At 38.7% G+C, this 25,368-nt stretch overlaps 1 protein-coding gene across 1 annotated transcript; it reads right to left on the bottom strand.

The window, feature by feature from the left end:
- Positions 1-4,394: 4,394 nt before the first annotated feature.
- Positions 4,395-25,285, bottom strand: LOC137944125 (glycerol-3-phosphate dehydrogenase SDP6, mitochondrial). Its single transcript, XM_068789660.1, has 7 exons — positions 24,690-25,285; positions 11,697-12,170; positions 10,843-11,174; positions 6,231-6,391; positions 5,869-6,127; positions 4,749-5,050; positions 4,395-4,667 (listed from the first exon to the last, which is right to left on the bottom strand). The coding sequence occupies exons 1-7, from the start codon at positions 25,042-25,044 to the stop codon at positions 4,655-4,657; spliced, it is 1,896 nt and encodes a 631-aa protein (XP_068645761.1). The 5' UTR covers positions 25,045-25,285; the 3' UTR covers positions 4,395-4,654.
- Positions 25,286-25,368: the final 83 nt, after the last annotated feature.

The raw sequence follows: 25,368 nt of genomic DNA, 5'->3' as shown, positions 1-25,368 counted from the left end.
ACCAACTAAATCACCTACTAGCATTGTTTGACCAAACAAGAGATAGTAAACTCATTAGAAGCAACTATCTTGGGAACCATCCAACCTGGTGAATGCTTAGCACAATAAGCAAGGCAAACCCATTCAACTGAAAGGAAAAGAAGTCAACTATCCAACCAAAAAGAGAGAGAGAGAGAGAGAGAGAGAACTCCCTTCCAAGAGATCATTCTCATAGGTGACCAAATGGCAACCTAGAAGAGGCAAGAAGAGGAAATGAAGAAATATAGCCCTGAAAAAGAAGGTCATGCAATCAAATAGTCACCATCCAATCGAAGATGAAAGAGAAAAGCTTTTAGAAATATTTGTTCAACAATCTGTCTAGACACCTAATCTAATGATGCTTAACACCTGGGTAAGAAGAATGAAGCATCTAACAAAGATCATCTAAATTATGCATTCCAAAACAATTATAGAACGAGATTGAAGGCTTTGATGCAACAATGATAGATCTCCAAAATTTGTAAGTGACTTTTTTATGATCAATAGCTAAAAAATTTAAGTATTTTTTATATTTTTAGTTGAAATTTTTCGAGATTTGGAAAATGACAAAAAATCCCTTTTTAAGTTCAACAACTATTTTTAAACATTATGAACTCATCTATTTAAGATGATTCATCCCCAAAATTTATTACTCTCTTGACTCCAAAGGAAAAAAAAAACTCAGTTCTAAGTGCTCTCATATATTGAAATCTACTTTGGAGATTGAAATTGAGTTTCAGAAAGGTAGCCAGAATAAAACAAAAGTACGTTTTGGGCTCATATTTTGAAATCTTTATTTACTTAGCATTTTTTTTGTTAGAGTTTGTACTCTTATATTTTGAAATCATTATATTCTAGCATATTAATTTGTTAGGCCATCTAAAAAGGGCGTTTACATAAGATTAAAATTAGGGTCAGCTTTATAAAATTCCAAGTCTCAACGTGCTTCTACTATAGAATGCTTTGTTGGAATTTGGAAGAATACATTGAACTTGTGCATTATAACTTTAAGATCATTTGTCAAAGTTCAGATTATTGCTCGTTGGCTCATAACATGAAATCATTATTTGCATTGAATTGTTTCATGTGATTTTTCCCTATTTGAAAAGTCAATCCAATTTTATGAAGATTATATTTTGAAATCTAGTCATGTAAGGACTCGTTGAGTTACGATTACATTGATTAATTACTTGAAATAGGTGAAACTAATCTCATTATATTTGAAATCTTCCTATTGAGAAGTTTTTATATTGGGTTGAAATTGTAAGCAACTAACCTTGCAAGCATTGGTCAGGTGTTGGGTACACAAGACCATTCTTTATCTCAATTTGATTGAGAGAAGCCTGTGTCTAAGAATTTGTTGTTGAAAGATCCTTCGTATATCAAAGTTACTTCTTAGTTGGGTATTACATTTCTCAAAATGAAGGCCAAGAAGCCTTACTACTGCTACTGGACAAGTATTGCTAAAAATCCCTATGTGTCTAGCTTGGTATGGCTAGTGTATTGATACAAATACATGTGTCAGTCTAGGCTCGTGTAGCATAGTTGTTGACTAAAATATCTCTTTGTGGGTCTAAGTTGTGTGTCTAGTTTGTTGTTGTAAATTTATGTAAAATTGAGTTTGTGTAAGTCAGTGGTTGTAGTCAATTGAGTTGTATACAGCGCTATATATAAGTAACGTTAAAATTGGCCTTTGAAGTAATTTGTTGTAAATGCAACTTGACAACCCAAACCTAGTAGAACACCTAGAAGAGGATTTATAATCCAAGATAAGATTGTAAACCACTATTAATTCTATGTATTTATTGTGTAATTGTTCATGTGTGTATAAATCCTTTATTTTGAAATCATTTTGGTACCGAATTAATCAAATAGTGAACGCACATAAAGGTCAAATTAAAATGAGTTTGAACTTGACAACACAATTAGACAAACTTATTCACCATCACTACCCAACATATAGTTTCCTAATTAGAATAAGATTTTTTGAATTTAGTTGGTTTCTTATGTTGGAAATTGGCAATCTCAGAGTTTGATTAGAGTAGGTTCCTAGTTTGGCTAAAAGAGTCGGTTTCCTTACTTATGTTGTATAACTTTGTAAAAACAAGAGTTGGACGTTCTATAGGGGGTATCATATTCCCATTCAATGTGTGTTTTATTTTTCTCTTTTTGTCATCCCCAGTAGTCAAAAGTAAACTAGCCAAAGCTAATCAATATCTTTCTCTTGCCTTTTTCTTCCGCCACCTTCCTTAGACTAGTTACCCTCTATTGAATCTGTTGATGTAGGTGAGCCCTCTATTGAGTTTCTTGAGGTAGACATATAACTGTATTTATTATTTTACTACAAATAATTAATATAGAAATCAAGTAGTCATAACATATTATTGGAGAATGAAACTATTTATGTCAAATTTATAGCAAATTTGACATAAAAAGTTGCATTTTTAATCTGTTATGATTGCTTGATTTGCTTCATTATGTAGTATGGCCCTATCGACTCCAATGAGAATATCTCCTCACACTTAGATCAGATTGACATAAAAATTGCTCCTTATGAAACTAGACTTTGAAATCTTTCATTTAAGGTTAATATTTTTTCATGAAATATACTTCTATTGAGATAAATAATCTGATAAATTTTGGACTCCACAATCTAATCGAACTGACTATTCTTTCTTCTTTAACCAACATGCCCATTAATTTTTCCTTTCGGCCACACCGTTTTGTTGAGGGGTGTAGGCACATGATGTTTTATGGATAATGCCTTGATCCTGACAAAAAGATTGAAATTCACCAAAGATGTACTCTTTGGCTTTATCGGAGCAAAAAACTTGTTTGTTTTTACCAAGTTAAGTTTTTATCATGGCATAAAAGGGCTTAAAGAATGAAAAAATCTCTGACCTTTCTTTAAACAAAAACATACATCTCATTGAGGTCAATCCGTGACTTGCTCTATTCTATGAATGTGCCCTATTTTTACTACCGGCGTCCGATGTTGAGCTCTTCGTTGCCGACGGGAATTCTCATGTGAACTCGCATAAAATCTGTCACATCTATACCAAATTCTGCAGGCAGGTTGGGGCTGCAATTGCCGTCTCTATTCTCTGCAATTGCCGTCTCTATTCTCATCATGCTCGTCTTTATCATAGTTAACCAGCTGTCTGTGTGGAATCTCCGGCGCAGGTCTCGTTGATGATAAGACTGGATTCGGTGGTTCTTGGCATCTGTGGCGTGGAAAGCATGAAGCCTGAAACTGTGTTTGATGTGAGACTAGTCAACTTTTGTTTCTACACCTTTCATTCTAGCTAAATTCCAGTCTGCTTGGGGTCTTTTTCAGGTTGAGTGAAAAATCAAATTTTTATCACCTTATCTCTTCATTACCCAGTTTATATTTAATTAAATAAATACAAATTTATAGTTGATTAAATAGAACAAAATACCCATTTACCCGATTGAAGGTGAGAGTAATTTGGTTATGTTATATTGTTTATAGCCAACAGTGATTCTCTATGATCGGATTTACATTAGATGCCAAAAAAGGTAGAGACCCTTCTATATGATTTCGAATTCTATGGGTCTATTAGAGTCGTCCTAGTCAATTTTTACCCGATTGAAGGTGGGAGTAATTTGGTTATGTTATATTGTTTATAGCCAACATGTGTGATTCTCTATTATCGGATTCGAATCTGGTACATTAGATGCCAAAAAAGGTAGAGACCCTTCTATATGATTTCGAATTCTATGGGTCTATTAGAGTCGTCCTAGTCAATTTTTACCCGATTGAAGGTGAGAGTAATTTGGTTATGTTATATTGTTTATAGCCCACAGGTGTGATTCTCTATGATCGGATTCTAATCTTGTACATTAGATGCCAAAAAAGGTAGAGACCATTTCGCTATTTGTATACAACTCACCCAACTTCATCATATTCTTTATCTATTTCAAGTGCTCCCTCTCCTTCCCAAACAAATCCTCTCTAACCCGTCGGTCATCTTTTTTTATATCGATGTTTTTGAGTAACAAACATTATACTCTTTAGTGATTATTATCACTATTTTATTCGAAATCTTTTAAGGCTGGTTTCGACTTCTACTTTATCACCCATGTTTTAGAGTCTATGTAAGAGTTCTTGTTAGTATTAGAAGAATTAGTAAATCAAGGAAATACCAATGGAAGAGAGGATAAAAACATTCATAGTTGGAGTGATAGCGGTATTTTGAGTTTCAGTCATGTTGATCATTTATTCACAAAAATAGTTAGTAAAAACGAGAATTTGATCATGATCTTATTTTTGCTAACTATTTTTAAAAATAATAATAATCAAATTCTCATTTGTTTTTCTTTTCTAAGGGTTCCAAAAATCAGACGAGATCAAATTGAAGAAAATAAGAAAAGAGAATTATTATATAAAATATGGAAATGTTTCACAGACCTGCTCATCGCACAACGTCGAATGCTGGCTCTCCAGAAAAGAGATCATGTAGCAGGATACCATTAAACAATTGATCATCTGAGAGGTAAGAGAAATATATGTTGCTTACAAGTTGCATCACCTTCCAAGCACCAAAATCTCAGTCCATTGAAGAAAAGCCTGTGCATGCACGGGCTCCATTATTGTAGTCTTGACCTTCACACTCTATTTCACATCCCTGCGAGAAGAAGATACTTTGTGACGATTGGAGAAGAGAACTGAAAAGCATGTAACGAAAAGAAACAGAATCACCACTCACATTACTGTATGCTTCCCATCATGGAATTGAGCATTGTGGGAGGACTTAAATGTTTGCAAGAATAGTTTTGCTTGCTCCAATTCTTGTTTCTGCCGTATCCGGTCCCATTTGTGCTCAGCTGCCAATATTTGAATTACACGAGGGACAGCCCGACTGGCTGCATCGGTATCGAGAAAAGCAAGGCGAGACCTCCTTGCTATAAAATCAACCACAGATTCACAGTATTCATGGCGAGCACAGTATGCAACTTCAGCTTCCAGGAAAGGGTACCCATGCGCAAGCCTTTTCCCCAGATTTTCATTCTGCAATGATGTAAACGAAAAGAATGACATTTGGCAATACCATATGCTTGAAGCTATGATTTTTTGTTGCTTTAGGGTCTGTTTGGAACCCATAGAAAAGAAAAGAAAATGAGAATCCGACCATTATTATTCCAAAAAATAGTTAGTGAAAAAGGAGAATATAACTATTATCTTATTTTCACTAACTATTTTTGGGAATAATAATGGTCAAATTTTCATTTTTTTTTCTTTTCTAGGGGTTCCAAATGACCCTTACTGACAGGTGAATGGAAGTTTAGAAAACAAAAAGATTCTATGGCAAAAGAATTTCATCATAACATGGTTGTAGCGAGAATTTAGATAGACCAGTTACCTACCTTATAATCATATGCAAGTGCACTCACTATCAAAATGATCAAGTAGTCTTCTTTTAAAAAATTCACACTGAAAAATGAGGATAAACACTTTTTCCCTCAAGCACCTTGTTTTTATTGAATCTTCTTTTCTCATTGTTATAAAAAAAAAATAGCCCTGAATGACTGACGAAAATCATCAATACTTCCATTTAAAGAAAAATCATTAATACTTTTATCCTCTTCCCAATCACCAAGGGAATTGGGCAGCTTTTTGCAAAAATCAGAACACTGAAAACCTGCTTCAGTGCACTACTTTGAAGAGTGGAGTAACCCTTGCTGGGCTTTCACGCCCAAAACTAAGAGGCTTTTAGATTACTTTAAACAACGACCTATTTGTTTGGATTGTAATCCAAAAATATCTTATTTATGGTAAGTAGCCAATGGATTAATCCCAAAGACAACACCAAGATAAAGAGGTCAAACCTGAGCTATTGCAGCAACTCTTTCAGCCAAAGTACCATAAGCATGGGCTAAATGCCTGGCTGCAGCACTGTCCATTACACCAGGGACAACTTTCCCAGCATGAGTCTTCTTCATGCGTATATATTGCTGTGCTAACACTGTGAAGGATGCCGGATCCCATCCATCCCCACCAACAATACAGAGGTGACTTGTCACACAACCGTTTGAGGGAGTAAGTTTTCCAGACTTTATAGATGCATCAACTGCATCTTCCGCCATGCTGAAAATTGTAATAGTAAGAGAGCCTAATAATCACTGACAATTATTCTTCGAAAAATATCTCTCTGACAACAACCAAGACTAAACAAAGAGTCTATATTTACCTTCGGTAAGTGGTCCACTTCCCACCAGTAATAGTGATCAAGCCTGGGTAATCTTCACATAGAACATGGTCTCTAGAGATGCTCTCGGTATTTTTGGCTGACGGGTCTATTGCCAATGGACGGATACCACTCCAAGCAGCAAGAACATCCGAACGTCGCACCTGTATTTATCATAAGCAATTAAGCACCCACAATATAATTAAAAGATAATGAAAATAATTTGTGGTTTGGTCGTCCATTTCAAAAAACAACATTCAAAGTCTGACATGATATCAGTCACTGGATCTTTTAAAGAAACCCTGATAAAAAAAACTTTGTTTGAGAGATACACTTTCTTTCCCCTCCTTTAAATAACTGACCGAGACACAAATCTATCAAGCAACAGAAACATTTCATCATGCACAAGTACAGACCATCAGCAAGGCCAGAATCACCAGGTAGATCTGACTCAAGAAAACAGGTCAAAGCTCCTCTTCTCAAGAGCTGCGGCATAACTGGAGCAGTGTCTATGGACTGCAATAGATTCAATCTAGGTCTACTAAACCTGGTTGTGTTTATCTCTTATATCATATGTCAATTTTATATCATTACTTTACCAGAACTAGCATACATAAGATAAAAAGTAAATATTCCTGTTAAGGAAAATAGCATAAAATATGAAAGCTAACCTGTGACTCATGCAGACAAACCTGGAGATTGCATAAACTTGAGCCTTCACTTGAATAATAGTAATGTGCACCCAGAAATACCATAAACACTTCACAGAATATTCTCACAAGATTTCAACCAATTAATATCACAAGAAATAGGGTGATGCAGGCAGTAATAGGATAAGGGACAGCAACAGGAAGTAGAACCCTCTCAAAAAAACTCTCAGATCATACAGAGGGCAGGCAGTTACTTAAACCATCACCCAACACAGGAAGGCAGGCACTTAGACCATTTACCCTAGGGCAATGATCAGAAATCAGGTGAAAAAAAGGTTCCCCTTCTTGCTGCAGGTGAGAGAGAGAAAGAAAGAGAGAATGGAAGAGGAAAAGAGATTAGAGAACACTTGACCTGATTAACAAGGTTCTGATACCATGTAAAATTGAAATATTTTGAGTACTGGAGACAAGGTAAGCAAGGAAGAGAGAAGCGAGGCTGTCATTAATTTAGAAATCAGGAGATAAGGGCACTAATAGACCCCTCTATTTATTACAATTTACAACTAAAAGGAACCAAATACCCATATGTTCTAGTAACTAATAAGTCACTTTAGGTCAAGGGACTACAATGCCCCTGAATCAGCATCAACTAGGATCTCACACATATTATAAAACTGCCCTTTTACTTGCATCACTACACAATAACCAACCACATCAGATGTCTACGAGGCTTAAAATGCAAACCTTTTTCTAGGAGACCCCTTGAGATATTTCAAAACCCTGACTACTACATAATAATAAACTCATCATATTATGAAACTGCCCTAAAATCAGCATCAACTAGGATCTCACACATATTATAAAACTGCCCTTTTTTTTTAGAACAGCTACTAAGGGAATCCTCCCCTTACAACAAGAGATTGCAGGGAAGCTCTTAATTTAGCACAAAAGTGAGCAACAGAGTTTGCTGAACTAGGAACATGAAACCAATTACATGAAATGGAAGATACAATATCAGAAATCTCAAAAAAACATCCCAATGTCGCCAAGGGGGGTCTGACGGGGAGGAGCACCATCCAATCATTACTTTTGAGTTGACTTATGTTCTATCTCCCATTTCTATCCTTCGAAAGTTTGTGCACAATTTCGTACTTATCCTTGGGACACCGTGATGGAGGAGATTATTACTATGTCTATGTTATTTGTTTCAAGTTGGGATCACTGCCATTACCTCCCAGCTTGATGGGGAGTGTTGGAAGATATGAATATGTTGGAGTGTCATTGATGTAATTAGTTTACGTTTGTCTCTTCTTCACTTTTATTGGGGTGAAGGGTATAAATGTAATATTGTTACTTTTAGCATGTATAAATAGAGCTTAAGGGGGAGGGTTTGGACTAAGTCCATAACCTTATTCTTCTCTCCTCTTCTCCTCTCTTCTTTACCCAAGATGTAATTTATGGAGTCCTGAAAATCAACTTCCGGATTAGCAGCCATTGCCCGAAAGAATTTGTTGGCGAACAAGGTTTCTAGTCGCAGATGGTAGCAACGGTAAAGTCTCAGTTGGGTGATAGCTTGGTGGCGAGATCTAAATTGGATGAACCATTCGCAAGGTCCCAGAAACGAGCTCGAAGGATTGTAGTCCAAGCCAAGTTGTTGGGAGAACCATAGAAAGACGTCAGTTCCATCACAACATGGTTTACTCACTTCAGCATTGACAGCAAGGGTGAGTATCTCCTAACCATTACGAAGCAAATGGGAGGGGAGTGTGGATGGGGAAGCGAGTGTCGATTTATGGTTTTGAGCTACAATTGCAGGTGTTGATGGAAGAGAGAGGAATGCAGCAGCATTGGGAGGTGGAATGTGGGGGCTGGGGAATGAGAAAGCTTCACAGGCAATGGGCAAAACGGCGTCATCCAAAATTCGAAGTGGTGATTTTAGGAATGTAAAAAATGTGCCATGATGGTGCAACCTCGGCTTTGCACGATTTTGCATTCTATGTTGTTGCAGGTCCCGAAAGCCATGAATGTGGAAGCCAGCATCCCGATCAGAGTTCCTTCGTCATCGCAGTACCAAAGTGACAATCAATGGTAGCCACCTCGAATTGTGGGATAAACGTCGCACAGGTAGCTGTTGGCGGAAATGAAGGATCGTTTATTCCTCACAGTCATCCGGATGTAGGTGGTGGAGCGGAAAATCTCTGCTAGAAATGGTAAGGAATGTGCTGCCATATTCGATGCGAAAGTCATCAAGAGTCAAACTGGTTGAGACTGCACAATTCCTAGGCCAAGTTGATCTTTTGTGGACAGTAACCCAATTTCCGACCTCGTTGTCTTCGGTGGTTCTTGGATTGACGCACGGAACGCCATTCTGAACTTCTCTCTTCTCGCAATCTGTTGTGTGTTGCCGATTCGAAATGTGAGAGCTAGGTCCCCCTAGTCTCCAAATCTCCGCCATCTGGGTCCCTCTCTGATTCTGAGACAAGCTCCTGGTTATCAACTCCGAGCTTCTCTCTCTCGTTATCGTTGCTACTCCTCCGACACACTCTCGCTGCTTCTTCTGCTATCGTGTTTCATTCTTCACTCTATCCTTCTCCCTTGCTCTTTGTGTCAACCATTTCCATGGTGACAATCCTGGATTCCAGTTCTTCTTTGATCCTTAGGATCACTACCATCGTGATCACGGAGCTCTCGCAATCTCTCCCCTTCATTTAAAACTGCCCTTTTACTCACATCTCTCCACAATAACCAACCACATCGGATGTCTATGAGGCTTCAAATTCAAACCTTTTTCTAGGAGACCCCTTGAGATATTTCCAAACCATGAGCACTGCATCTAATAAACTCATCTAGGTCTTCCAGAAACTGACTAACAACTCCCACAGCAAATGAGATGTCTGCCATGTAAGTCAGGGTCTTCCATAAACTGACTAAAAAATCCCATAGCAAATGAGATGTTTGGGCATATAACCATGGCATAGAGTAATTACAAAGCATCGAAACTGAGTTTTGTCCTTGAACTTTGGACTTGCATCATCATGTAAATCCAAGTTCAATTCCATAGGGGTATCAATTGGCTTGACCCCTACAGCTCTGCACTTCTATACCAAGAAACTATCTCGAACTTACCCAAATCCTTAGTCTGGAACACTTCCTTGATACTGTTTTTATGTCTTCAATTCCAACAGAACCACTGCTAGAAAGGACAATCACCCACATACACTATCAAGACAACAATACCTGCCTTAAATTTTCTAACAAATACAGAATGATCAGACTGAAACCCCAAATATTTCTAAGATGGAAAAGGGTAGATGACGTAAAAGAAAATCAACTTACCGATAGAAGTAATGATAAAGCAAAATCGAGGAGCTTTCGTGTAGCCTGTGCTAACAAAGTTGCAACACGGCCCTTTTGATAATAATGATGGCCAGTATTAAATATAAGGGGTTGAGTATTCCTGTTCAGAGAAAACTCCCACCGGATAGTTTTAGAAGAGCTTACAAGTTATGAATCTGGATGCATTAGTAGAGGCAGCACATTGCACAAGTACGTACAACTGTTTTAAAGGTTACCAGCACATATCACTTAAAGGATCTCACTGAATTAAGGCATGCTACACCATCTAAAATTACCACACTATACAACTGCATCTAACTCTTTTCCATTTTCACAAGTTCAATATCAGCGAGGAACTTTTTATACCTAACCTCCCCTTCAGGATTAATCTGAGAGCTCAAATCAGTTGGGGAGATTCTAATTATTGCATATCCACGTTGGCACCAATCAGATGATAAGTCATGGTTGCCAACACAAGAACACAACAAGCAATTGGATGACTTTGTTGGTACTGCAAATACAGTACCACCCCAGCAATGAGTTGCAATTATGAATCTGCAGAGAGAATTTAATACAGCCAAGGATATCTACTCGAACAAGGTGAACAAGTAACAGTAATGATAACAAACCTTCACATTAAGATAATCGCATATGGCATCCAAAATAAATTGTATCTCGTCTTCATGAGGCTCTGGAAGCATTGTTATTGTAGTGTTGGAATCTGTAGTTCCTGCAACTGTTCTGCCTAACCAAGGGAGCATGAATACCACACGACCATCCTTAGTTTTGGGAACAATTAAACCCATTCCTTCAGGTGAATAGTAATCAGGAAGAACTATGTGTACTCCACTGCTAGGAGAAATAATAGGTTGTTTGTCTTTGTCAGCCATCTTCCTCACCGAGTCTGAAAACGGGCCTGCCGCATTCACAGTGACCTTTGCATATGTGTCAAACTCTTTGCCTGATGCACTTCAAGATAATATGAATCATAAGTGCTCAAGATGGTCTAACCATGGAGAATAGTAGGATAGTAATTGCAGTACCTAGACAAAATTTAAAAGAATAAAAATACATCAACTAGTTTGCATGCTTTGCAGCACCAGAAAAGCAAACCCAACATTTATAACCTCAGGAGCATAAAATAAATCATGGTGACAAAAAAATTTATTCCACATGCATGAATACATTCATATAGCTACTAACCTATAGCTCGTCCTATATCTTAAATATTGAATTTGAACATCTTGTCTTCATACTAAAGATGACATAAAATCAGAAACAAAATAAAGAGAGGATTATTTGAGAATGACAATAAAAATCTTTTCCACAATAACATGCAAAAGTACCTCAACAAGAATAATGTGTTCCATTTACCAAAATAGTCCTATAAAGAAGTCACTCATGTCAAGGAATTAAGTTAAAAAGGACTTCCAGACTAAGTTGTTCCCCACAGAGAGAATTATGAAAATGTGATCAGTAATACCTGTTAAATTGTCTCGAATATGAGCACCAATTACTCGTTCACCAGTGTCATCCTTAATAAAAGAAATAACTTCAGCATGGTTAAGCACTGCAGCCCCAGCTAATGCAGCTGTGCAAGCTAAACCAACATTAAGTCTGGAGTCATTCATCTGTCCATCATAATAGACCACAGTACCCTTCAAGTTTCTACCACGACCATTCCTTGCAAGAGTTGGGAAAAGTTCCACAGACTCATCCAAAGAATAATATCTGGACAGATGTAACATTCTAGGGCCAGCAACCAAATCATATAGTTTTAATCCCAACCAATAGTACACTACCTCAAACCAATCAAAGCATGGAGTCATGCATGGTAAAGCATTACATAGATGCGGTGCATTCTTAATCACTTGTTTGCGCTCCTCTAGTGCATGGAACACCAGTTTAAGTTGACCATAGTCAAGGTTGAAAACAGCTTTCTCAAGGTAGCGAACCCCTGGCAAAAACAGCAAGAACAAAGAAGGATCAGAAATTTGTAAAGTTCTCGTTCACTGTAAAGATTGCAGATATATGAAGGGTCCATGCCGGCAAGACCTGGTACTTGAAAGTTTAGTGGGAAATGAGAAAGAACCAATCAAGACAGCAGACTGTGAAACATAACAGAGAATAAACCAACAAGTTCTGGCAACTGAACTCTTTCTCAGAAAATTATACACATGGCTACAACCTTTATTCAAATACTATAAAAGGAAATAGAGTGTTGGAGTAGACTGAGCAAAAGTAACTTCGTGCGTTATCACAATTGCCTACTACTTCCCAGCAGTCCATGAATAACCACCTTAGATGTATAAAGAAGTTCGCAAAGTGACTACTCCATGACTTCTACTCGGGGTACCGAAAAAGGCAAAAATAACAAAAACATGAAAATAGAAAAGGAGGATAGATTGCATTTTGAAGGTATTGGAAAGAATTACAGAAAAAAGATTAGTCCATGCAAATCAACAGGTAAAACCTGGCCACAGGCCCACATCCCCCTAGTTCGAGTGGTCCAACACATGAAAAAATTAGGCACATAAAAGAAGTACAAAATGAACAAACACTAAATGAATTTGACAGGTTAAACCCAGTAATAGAAAGGAATCTCACTCTGCTACGAGTTGCCTGACCCATGACATAAGACTCCAAAAGCCCTTTACGATGGAAAGTGGTCATAGACTGAGTCCAAATTGTCTGGTAAAAATAAGAAGGACAAAGCCCTAGAGCTAAGGGGATCCAGCCTTGATTTGGTTCTAATTGCCTAGCCGAGTTAGCTTTATGAATATTTTTAGTAGGTTTCTACATCTGATACCATGAAAAAAGTGTTTTTCGTTTTGTCATGGTAGGGCACAATGGTAATTGGACATTGATTATGGAGGATCATTTGAAGTGAAAATCTTTAAAGCAAGCAAAACAGTGACAACTTACATAAATTCAGTTGAGGCATTAGATAGCTTGATGATAGTGTTTCTGAGAGCTGCAAACATGGATGATAGGGGTTGTCTGACAATCACTATGGACAAGAGAGCACTTTTCTAATTAGCGTGTAGAATCATTGGCTGACTCGATGATATGCAGAATACTTTGATCCCGTGGAAGAACAAAGATTACATCTCTAAGCATACCAGCACATCTGACAGATGATTTGGCAGGGTGAATTTTGTCAGAGTGATGAAGTCCATATACTACAAAGTTCTATGGGAGGAGAGACTGAACAAGAAAAGACTCAATCAAACTTCTCCAGTTACACCAAGACGAGCCGTTGTGAATGAGGCACAACAATTACAATTGACAGAGATGCATGCAAATTCCAATATGCATCAATCGCTATTCACTGCCATAGCTCTATTAGAGTATTTGTCCTTTAGGTGATTGCCATAAAAGAACACTAATTTTTTTTAGAGAAAGAAAAGAACACTAGTTAATTGCTCTCAACCAATAGTCCAACTGTAATTTTTTTACAAGAAACTAAGCTTCAAGCTATCAATCCTTCACTATTGCAAGAAATTTGGTCTAGCCATGATGCTCAATGGCTGGAACTGGAAGCTGCTTGTCATAAAGGCAGCACACTGAATGAACGTTGCCGCACTACAGCTCCCAGATAGCCAAACTAACCAGCTCATAGATGGAGTGTCCCTTGAACTGAGGTAGTTACTAAGGGACAAGTATATAGTAAGAATGCACTGACAATGGGCATGCCCTACAGATTCCTGTCTTATTAGAGTAGTTGTGTCTTGTGGGTAAGTACCCCTGCAGTTTAGGAGAGTCAAATGAGGTGTACAATCATATGAAGCAGACAGCCTCATTTACATGGGAAGCCACTTGTACTTGCAGCCATTTTCTTTATTTAGTATTGTAGAGAGAGTGTTCTAGAACTAATTTATTTTCTAATCTCTTTCCTTCACATTCTGCTGTGTGGTGTGGTAGTTAAGTGCAAGTACCCAAAGGGAAGACTGGCTTGTGTGAATCAAGTGGCCAGCCATCGTCATTTCTTGCACAAGTGCCGCATGAGAGCAATCCACTCCATGGCACACTGCTTCTTCAAATTGCTTTCTTACTACATGGGCAGACATAATCAAATTTGTTCAGTTTTAAGCAAAATTCAGAAACAGCAAATGGAAAACATTTGTAGTCTGCAACATATATGGCCCTACCAAGGGGTGCAAATAGAAGGCATTTCTGGGAGAGAAATTGGAGGACCAATGTCCCATGCATGTGGGTGATTATTTAATACAGTAAAGATTAATCACCGAAAAAAAGAATGCATCTAATACAGTTGTTGGATTCTATTTTTCTGAAAGGTTATGACGCTGATATTCCTATATGGAGTTTGGATTCTTCAGGTAAGATTACATCAGCATCCTATTATAATTTCTTCACTGCCACATCTCAGCTTTGTGGTTGGTGATTGGTTTCTCATGTTTGGTGGTTATCTGTCCTCCAAAGGTACTTTGCTTCAATTGGGTTGCAGCTCATGGGAGAATTTCGACTTGTGATGAACTAGCCAAACAAGAGCAGGTGGTTAATAGTTTATGCAAGTTCTGTCATGGAGGAATATGCTAATCATATTCTTCTTCATTGCACTTTTAGCCAGATGGGTCTGGGATGACTTTCTAGAAAAATTTGAGGTTTCCACTTGTTTTTCCCAAATGGTGGAGTTCACTTCTCAGCATTCTTCTGGGCCTTTCTTGAGGATGGTAAAAACTTTTGTCATATTTCTGTAGCTGCAGTATTGTGGAGTCTTTGGAAGGAAAGAAATTTGAGACATTCAATGGTGTGTAAGATTCTGAAGGGGGACGTAGTTGACCATGTTGTCCACTCAATTCTTTTAAGGGTTCATTCCTTTGGGGTCCCCTCATCCTATCCAAGTTCTGTCATTAAAAGGAATTGGTCCATTTTGCTAAGTTTTGCTCTTATTTTCCTCCACGTATGCTTTCCTGGGAGACCCCACCTTCTACATTTTCTCAAGTTTAATTTTGATGGGAGCTCATTTGGTAATCCTAGGCCTGCTAGTATAGGAGGGTTGGGAAGGATTCTATGGGTGTCATGAAAGCTTCTTTCCCTGGCTCAAGTGGTGTGTGCAATGCGATGGAAATAAAATTTAAGGCACATCTTGCAGGGTTACAGCTTTATGTTCAGCATTTAACATGTCCTCCTATGATTGAAGGCAACGGTTCTATAGTCATTTCTTCATGTTCAGAGGATCCCCCTCCTGCTTGGAGTTTCAACCTATGATGACATAATGCAGTTGTGTTTGGGCTTAACTGTTTCTTGGCATCATGTTTTAAGATAAGCAAATCATGTTGCTGATGGCTTAGCCAGTTGAGGTGTAATGAGAACTAGTTTATAAGTTGGAGAATCCTTCTCCGATGGGGATTGTGGGCTTTCCTCTCCCTCTCCTTGTAATCTCCTTTTTATTTAAAAAATCACCATATTCAAAAAAAAAAATGCATCTAGCTACATCACTTCTTTTTTTGTTTTGAAATGGTGAGAAGTTTATTAATCAACTGAGCAATAGAATTATAACATAGGGTACAACATAAAGTAGAATTGTATGGCTCGAAGCTGTTTCAGACCAGAGTTGCTTTAATATTCCTCTGTTTCAATTTGCAGACGACACTATTTGCTTCGGTGATGGCACGCTAGATCAAGTTCAGGTCCTCCTCGACCTATTTAGGATCACTTCAGATCAGAAGGTCAACTGGGGAAAGATGACCATCATGGGTTACCATATTGACCCTCCCCTCCTTCAGCTCATGGCAGACACTTTGGGATGCTCGATTGCGTCTACCCCTTCCCCCTAGCTTGGCCTTCCTCTTATTGACTGTAGGCCCTGGATGGGATTATGGACCCGGTCATTAAGAGGCTTGAGTGCCAACTTTCCACTTGGAAGGGTAGGAAGCTCTCCAAAGCTGGCAGACTGACTCTCCTCAACTCGTGCCTAGCAGTATACCCAATTACTTCCTCTCGTTCCTGCCTAGCCCAACCTCTATCTGTCGACTCATCGATATGATGAAGAGACGATTCCTAAGGTGTGGCACCGATAATGAGTTTCATTATCATTAAAGGGGACTCGAAGGTTGTTATTGATTGGTGTGCAAACGGAATTTGCCCTCCCTGGAGACATTGGGACATTTATTTAGAAATTTGTAACATAATTTGTAATCTAAATAGTATATGGACTCACACCCCTTAGATCTGCCAATCATTGGCAGACTGACACGCTAAACGGGGATGTTCCCTCCAACACCTTGCTGTGGAAGTTGGCCCTCCCCAGTAGGTTGTATATTTTTCTCTATTTTTATTGAATTTTCAGACATTTTCCCTCAAAAAAATGAGTTTCATTATCATCTTGTCAGCTAGGATGATGTTAATATGCCGAAATCTTTGGGTGGTCTGGGGATCAGACACACCAAGGAGATGGGATATACCTATTAAGTTGGGTCCAAGGCCCATCCCAAAATGACTAGCCACCTTAGGAAGCCTCTTTCTCAACTAATAAACTCAAGATATTTGTACTCACTAATCCATGTGGGACTATTCCGTAACACTCCCCTTCACGTGTAGACCCTCTTTTTGTGGCTCTACAAGTGGATAATTTAGGAGTAGGCAGTTTAGGTGTAGGCCCTCTTTTGTGGCTCTACAAGTAGATAGTTTAGGTGTAGGCCCTCTTTTGTGGCTCTACAAGTAAATAGTTTAGGTGCAGGCCCACATATGAGTACCTGCTTTGATACCATGTTAAGTTGGGTCCAAGGTCCATCCCAAAATGACTAGCCACCTTAGGAAGCCTCTTTCTCAACTAATAAACTCAAGATATTTGTACTCACTAATCCATGTGGGACTATTCCTTAACAATACCCTTTTGTTAAAGTGGTTCTGGAAGCTCAACTCCACCTTGGGGACTTCTTGGAAACCAATGGTGGCCTCCAAGATGCAGTGTCTTGGGGATAGATGGATTACGGATGGCAGCAGTCGTCACCTCTCCCCCATTTGGAAAGCCATGTTCCATCTGCTCTCCACATCCCGCGTTGTCATTCGCTATTTTTTTGGTGACGGTTCTAACCTATGTTTTTGGACTAACTGGTGGTCGAGTGATGGCCCTCTTGCCACATCCTACCCGTGGCTTCTTCAGCTCACCACTTGACATGATCTCTCTGTCTCTGATGCTTGGGGAAACGGCTTCTGGAATCTTCGTCTGAGACGTGGCCTCAGTGATTAGGAGGCCTTAATTGAAGAGCTTGGCAGTATTAAGATTCATCCTCAAGTGGCTAACCGAATAATCTGGCTTCCTGATGATAGCAGGTGTTTCTCGATTTCTTCGGCTTATCGTCATCTTATGGGTTGGACCAAACTCCCGCCCCTCACTCAACTTCCATTGCTGGCGTCACTTGGCTCCTCCCAAAGAGAAATTTTTTCTCTAGAGCACTTGCCACAACAAGATTCTCACTGCTGACAATCTCATTCGGTGTGGCAATACTGCTCTTGATCCCCTCTACACCTTCCATGGGCTAGAGACCGAGAGTATTAGTCCCCTCCTCCTTCACTGTGCTTTCCCCTGGTAGGTTTGGACCTCCCTGATTGACAGCATGGGCCTCAATTTTTGCATCCCTCCTGACCTGAGCACCATGTGCCGCTACCCCTTTAGGGCTCGCCTTCCCAATCTTGGCAAGCTTCATTTATTTGCTTGTATTGCTTGCATCCCCTGTGCCTCTGGAAGGAGAGGAATTCCCAGAGTTTTGATTGTGCTTTCCGTTCAACTGTTGAGGTGGTTTGTATTGCCATGGGCCTAATCTCCACCTGGATTCACACTCGGAAAGAATTTGCATGCCTCTCATGCGCTCCTATCCGCACCAACTGGAAGGTTATTGCTTAAATGTTTGTCTTTTCTACCCCCCACCAGTTACTTTAAGCTTAACTTTGATGGTAGTGCTCTTGGGAATCCGAGATTGGCTGGCTTTGGTAGGGTGATCTTTGATCTACGAGGCTCAGAAATTATCTCATATTTTGGTCCACTCGGCATTGCAGACTTAACTACGGCTGAGCTCTCGAACCTCCTTCACGGCCTCTGCATATTTCAGGATCACTTCAGTGGTTCGCTTATTGAGGAAGGAGACTCGAAAGTTATCATTGGATGGTGCTCCACCGCCTCCTTCCCTCCTTGGTGTCATTGGCAACATTTTCTAGACATCATGGATATTATCTCCTCTATTACTTGTACTTGGTCTCTCATGCACTTAGATTAGCCAATACGGCTGCTGACTCTTGTGCTAAATTGGGTCCCTCCCTTCAATTGTTAGGGAAGGCCTCACTTGATGTATTTTCTTGCTTTCTTTTGAAATAAAATCATCACCGTGTCGAAAAAAGGGTACAACATAAAAGTACAAGAAGCTCAAGGAGCTAAAGCCCAAGCAAGGGCCTGAAGGCCAAACTATATCTGGATGCACCTTCTTTGGCTAACTTATCAACTGTTGAGTTAGCTGATCTAGGAATCCCTTTCAATGCTTTCATCATTCAACTGTTATGTACCTGATCACATCAAATAGGTTCTTTAGCTTCCATGGGGCAGCTGCTGGTTTGCTCCCTAGCCACTGACTAGAGTTGAGGCCCCTTCCATTATTAGTGAATTGCCAAAGTGCAACTTGTATAACTTGATACCCGCATACAATATGCTGGCTTCGACCTCATTTGAATTCAAATTCCTGCTGTGCCTGAGTAGGCCAGCAGTCTCACCCAGTTAGAGTCTCTAATTATGCCACCCACAAGCTGGGCCAAAGTTTCTGCGGGATGACCCATCAAAATTTAGCTTTAGCCACTGTAACAGGGGCTCTAGGAGGTTGGGGGTTGTGCTGGTGTTTCTAGTTATTATGGAGTGACCAGACCTCTTTCATGAGTCTAATGCTCAAGGACTTCCTAGACTGGTGTCTAACAACTGGCCCAGTTCATTTGATTGTGGTTCTCTCCATTGGAGCACTTCCCCTCCAGTTTGAGATATCTTGAATAGAGGTTAAGGGTTTTATGAATTGATAAAGTTTAGGTGAGTAATCATGTTCTGTCCTATCCCTCCTCTCTATAGACCTGCAACCCCTATTCTAGAGATTTCATCAATTTTACCTATTTAAGTGAGTACAGGTTCAATATTTCCTCTTCTTTTTTGCCATAACCACTTGGTTGATGGTTTGTGTTGTCTTTTGAGTAGTTCCTATGCTTGATTGTAACCCCAAGAAAGGTCTTGACCTGAATATGGGTTGGGCTATACCTATGCAAACTTGCACAGTTTGTGGCCTATATGCGTAGTTGCATAAATTGTGGATTTGGCTTAGAGTTGGTGCCTAATTGATTTTGAGTGAAGGGTGCCGGTTTGATGTACTAGAGATTGCCCTAATTCAATATTCAATTTTGTGTGTGTGTCGGGCGGGGGGGGGGGCACTCGCATCTAATTAAGTTAATCTAGACGTTTCTGTGTTGCTCCTGTTGTGCCTTGTGGATTGTAATTTGTGGTGCCTTGTGTGTGGTAATTTATGGATTGTAATTTTTCTGGGTTATTCTCGATATCAAAAAGGGTATAAGTGCTTTAATCCTCTTATGAGGAACACTTATATATATATATATATATATATATATATATATATATATATATATATTGATGTCACATTTTTTTAGAATATACCCTATTTTTCATCATCAAATGTGTCCTCATTACCTTTGGGTCCTATTAATGATAATCTAGTTGTTGACAATCCAATTCTTATAGTTGTTATGGATGAATCCAGTGCAAGTACACTTCAACCTACTTCTCACCACTATCTTCACCCTTAAAGCCACTCCATGTATATCAATGCAGCCGCATACAACAACAAGAGCCTCCTTCTCAAGTTCAACCATCGGATTCTTCATCTACAGATTGTAATTTATGGATTGTAATTTTTCTGGGTTATTCTCGATATCAAAAAGGGTATAAGTGCTTTAATCCTCTTATGAGGAACACTTATATATATATATATATATATTGATGTCACATTTTTTTAGAATATACCCTATTTTTCATCATCAAATGTGTCCTCATTACCTTTGGGTCCTATTAATGATAATCTAGTTGTTGACAATCCAATTCTTATAGTTGTTATGGATGAATCCAGTGCAAGTACACTTCAACCTACTTCTCACCACTATCTTCACCCTTAAAGCCACTCCATGTATATCAATGCAGCCGCATACAACAACAAGAGCCTCCTTCTCAAGTTCAACCATCGGATTCTTCATCTACAGATTCTGAACCTTCTGATTTCGCTCTTCCCATTGCACTCTAGAAAGAAAAAAGATCATGTACTTATCACCCTATCTCTAAATATGTGTCGCTCGATTTCTTGTCTTCTTCCTATAAAACCTTTGCCCTGTCCTTGTCTACTTCTATTTTTAAACAGTGCAGGAGGTTGTAGTGTTGCCAAAGTAGAAACAAGCTATGATGTAGAAATGAAGGCCTTGATTTCTTAGGGTACACAGACACTTTATCAACCACCTAAAGGAACAGCCATTGTTGGATGTCGATGGGTCTGTACCATCAAGTATCTAGTTGATGGCAATATTGAGAGGTACAAAGCTCGATTAGTGGCAAAGAAATACACCCAAACTTATGGAATTAATGTATTCAAGACATTTTCTCATATAGCTCGTCTTACTTTTGTCTAAATTCTAGTGTCTATGGCAGTGAATAAGGGATAACCCCCTCATCAATTAGACATTAAGAATGTCTTTCTCTATCCCACACATCAATTAGATATTAAGAATGTCTTTCTCTAAGGTGATTCATAGGAAGAGATGTATATGGAGCAACCTCTTAAATATGTTACTCAGGAGGAGACAGAAAAAGTATACAAGTTGCAAAAGGCAATTTATAGTCTAAAGTAGAGCCTAGGGCTTGGCTTGAAAAGTTTAAGTATTGTTGTTTGTGACCATTCCATGTTAGTACTGAAAAGACAGTCAAGAATCGTGATTCTTATTATGTATGTCGACGATATTGTGTTTGACGAAAAGTTATTTGAAAAGAATTTGTGATGTTAAAGAGTATCTAGCACAACAATTTCAGATGAAAGATTTAGGACAGTTAAAATATTTTCTTATTATTGAGGTAGCAAAAAATAACAAGGAATTGTTCCCTCTCAGTGGAAGTATGTCCTAGACATGTTATATGAGTTGGTCTTTTGGGTGCACATCCAATGGATACCCCTATGGAAGCCATTGTTAGTCTTCACAATGATCAAGGGTCTGAGCTTAAAGATAAAATTCAGTATAGACTCTTAGTAGGTAAACCAATTTATGCCACCCTCACGAGGCTAGATATATCCTTTGCAGTGGGTGTTATAAGCCAATTTATGGAGCATCCTCGCAATGTACACTTGGAGGTGAGGTGCTCCAGGAAAAGGTTTGCTACACCTCTCATGAGAAAATTAATGTGCTAGGCTATTCTAATGCGAATTATGTGAGGTGGAAGATAGATAGGAGATCCACAATAGGTTATTGTTGCTTTATTGGAGGTAATCCGGTTAGTTGGAGTCAGAACCAAAATGAAGTGGCCAAACGCAGCGGTCAAGCCGAGTATAGAGCAATATCTCATACAATGAATGAACTCAATGTGGAACATCTTTGTACTCAACTAACAAGCTTAAGCAGCTAAAAGTTGGAGATTAAATCATGGTGTATAGAGTCCTCTGGGAGCATTTAAAACAAACAAAAGGATCCTCTTAGAATGATTGAGGAGGTTGATTTGCATTTTACAATTACAGAGCACATGCAAATCACAAGAAGGATTTGAAAATTGGCTTCAACAATGAAAGAATCTACAGGAAGCTACAAGCTTGTTTCATATGGCTTTAGGAGGGAGGACGCAACAAGATCTTTCCATACAGTTGCTTCGGTTCATAGAAGAAAAATATTGTGAATATTTTTAGAGCTAATGAAGTTCTCATGTTCACAAAAGGTCCTATAGAAATCATATTTCAAATGCCCTAATTGATTTTTTTTTTTCAAAGTTTTATGTTGACGACCTACTAGAAAGGTTGCATACACACAATCCCATTTCTCGCACTCAAGAACAGATGCAAATTAGAATGTAGAAGGAAAAAGTGGTACCCATATCATCCATGCTAATAGATAGGTGCTCAAGTCCATATGCTTTTTTTTTTTGGATTTGCAAATGGTTTTTTTTTTTGGAATTCCATAAAAAGTTAGTAGTTTTCACTATCGTTCTCTCATTGTGTTTTATGATTATGGCATTAACAAAAAGGCATTCAGCACATTGTTTATGGCCCTCATTTCAAGAAAATAGGTGCAAAGAGTTCAAGTGATTTTAGGCTCATTAGTTTGTAGTGTCTATAAGAAGATGGCTTGACTTCTACCAAGGTTAGGAAAAGTTCTTCCCTCAATTTTTAGCTTTAACCAAAGTATATTCATACAAGGTAGACAATATCTAAATTTGGCTTTTCAGCTTAAGAATTGGTGCACCCTTTCCTCAATATGGAAAGGGATGACTTGATATTTAGAAAAGGCGCTTGAGTATTAATTAAAATTGATATGGAAAAAAAAAATCCTTGATCAAGTCATGGAAAAGATGGGAGGAGAGTCATTCAGGATAACTCAAGTCAAATTGTTTGGGTTTACTTTGCCTCCTTTGGGCAGTGCAACTCTTCAAAGGTGGAACTTCATGTCCTTCTTTGTGGCCTCTAGGTGTTCAGCAGAGTTTTTCGTGCCCTTTAGTAGGGGATCCTATGGTTATCACATCATGGTTTACTTCATGAAAGACCCCATGCTGTTTCCTTCACATCTTTGATGAGGTTTTGAGATATGCATCAAGTTCTTTTGGGTTCATATTATTTGTGGCACAAATTCTATGGTTGGCTCAACAAGATGTTAATTTATATGATTTTATTGTGGGAATCATTTTTATTTAATGTTCATTGATTTTTCTTTGATTTTCTTTTTGTAATTATGGTGGGACAAGCCTCCCATAGGACTGTTTTCTTTGTTTTTTGGCCCTTTCTTTCAATAAAATTTTTATCATTTCAAAAAAAAAAAAAAAAAAAACGCCATAGAAACGTTGGGATTTGTATTAGACCTCCTAGAGAATGGAGCAATGAAAGGCTTCTTCAAAAGCACAAAACAGATTGGGCAAGGGTGTCCTCTATGTCCCATGTTGTCTAACATAGAAAGGGATGATTTGGCTGTCATTTTCAACCAAGAGCATCATTTAGGTTCATTAGAGCATATCCAAGCTCTTAGGTACCTTCCAATACGGCATTACTACAGTTTACTTATGACATATGGTGTTTAAAATAGTGGCAATTAGACCAAGTTCTTACAGTTAAGGCCCTATTATTCATTTTGAGAGTTCATTTCTAGGCATGGAGTTATCGGGTCCTAGTCATCCCTTACAGAAATCAATCTGCCAGATAGTGGTTAGTCCAATTTTGCTAAAGTTTTAGGCAAAAGAAATGCATATTTGTCTACACCATATTTGGGGTTTCTTGGGCATTTAGCTACATTTGCTACGACTGTTTGAGCCTTATGGACAGAAAGTAACAATAGAATAATTGAGAATCATACTTGTTTTATTGTAGGTGTGATTGAACATTGATCCATTACAAGCATTTTTTTTATTTTTTTTAGGCTAGCAAATATCTTTCCTTTCATCTTTTCCTAATTTGATAGCTCAGACTTGAAACATGTAATTGTCCAAGCACAAGAAGATTTTATAGACTGCCTTTATTGCAAGTGTTTGGACCTTATGAAAAGAAAGGAATGCCAACATTTCAGAATCATACCTGTCCTATTGTTGGGTGATTGAATGTTATTCAATTATACACATTATTAGCAATTATATAGAGCAGCTACCATTAAAAAATAAATTAAAAAGATTCTTTTTTTCTAGACAATGTATGTGATCCTACACATCAAAATCAACTTATCAACTTCATCACAACTAATAAAAATAACATAAATTCTATCTGGGCCCCAATTAAATCCATAACAAGTCCCAAATGAGTACAATAAATCAAGCACAACGACTAGATAGTCAACCGGTAATAAACCATTAAATATGATTCTACCAACAAATCCCACAAATATAGAAGTCGGCATCCTTCCTAGGATCAGTCTCGTAAAAATTCCCCTTCTATGACCAATAAGAATAATTGATTATTCGAGTGTAGATGCTCCTCAATTCATGCATTTTAAGGTGGTTCGTCTTAAAAAATAATGCTTGCCATCTCCAACCACTACCAATACAGAGTGCAAGTCTTTTCAGTCTAAAGTTAACATAGATGAACCCAGCTTCCTGCCGCAATACAGATTCTAAATCAAATCACAATAACAGTAGAAATTACCAAAGCGACACATGTAATAGAAATAAAAACCGAAATCATAGAAACAAGTGCGTTCTAATCCGTCAGAAAGGATTATAAAGTAGCTCGAAAGAGAAAACACATACCACCGTGAATCAATTTGGTAGACCTGGACGACGTTCCCGACGAGAAATCGTCTCTCTCAACAAGCCCAACCCGGAGACCACGCGTCACAGCATCCAGCGCCACCCCGCAACCCGTTGCTCCCCCACCAACAACAAGAACGTCGAAAGGACTGCTAATACTGCTTCCTATTAGAGCCGACTTCTGGACTTCCCTCGTTGGAACGACAGCATTTGGGTCGCTGATTTTCTGCCTTGTGCTTTCAGAATCGCCTCTGTCATTGGCAGAGACATCTGGATTTCGAAGATTGAGAGCCGCGTAAGCTCCCGACGCAGCAACCACGGCTACAACGCCCTTCAGTCGAGAAGTGGTCGCCATGGGTGACGCTCTCGTTCTCCGCCGCCGTTGAATCAAATAGCGGCGTGATGCCGTTCCCTTCCTAACCGTGAGACAGTGGAACCTTTCTCCGACAACTTCCTCAGCGAACACCGTACCAAAACGAAGGGTATAATGACCTCGAATAGAATTTATTTATGTATGTGGTAGCGTTTTTTTTACAGAAACAACACATACCATGTTCAACTTCCAACATGGAAAATTTCACGGACGCCTCATAGCCTCAGTTCACGGTTTCTGAAAAATTCGGGTTCCTTTGTCAGAGATAGCGTTGACAGGCGTGTGCAGTGAACTCCATGCCTGCTA

This window comes from Aristolochia californica, unplaced genomic scaffold, assembly GCF_029961685.1.
Source record: "Aristolochia californica isolate CCGP_79_NKW_82.1479 unplaced genomic scaffold, dmAriCali1.0.hap1 SCAF_11, whole genome shotgun sequence".
Classification (NCBI taxonomy): domain Eukaryota; kingdom Viridiplantae; phylum Streptophyta; class Magnoliopsida; order Piperales; family Aristolochiaceae; genus Aristolochia; species Aristolochia californica.
This window is presented reverse-complemented; position numbering and strand designations above follow the sequence as displayed.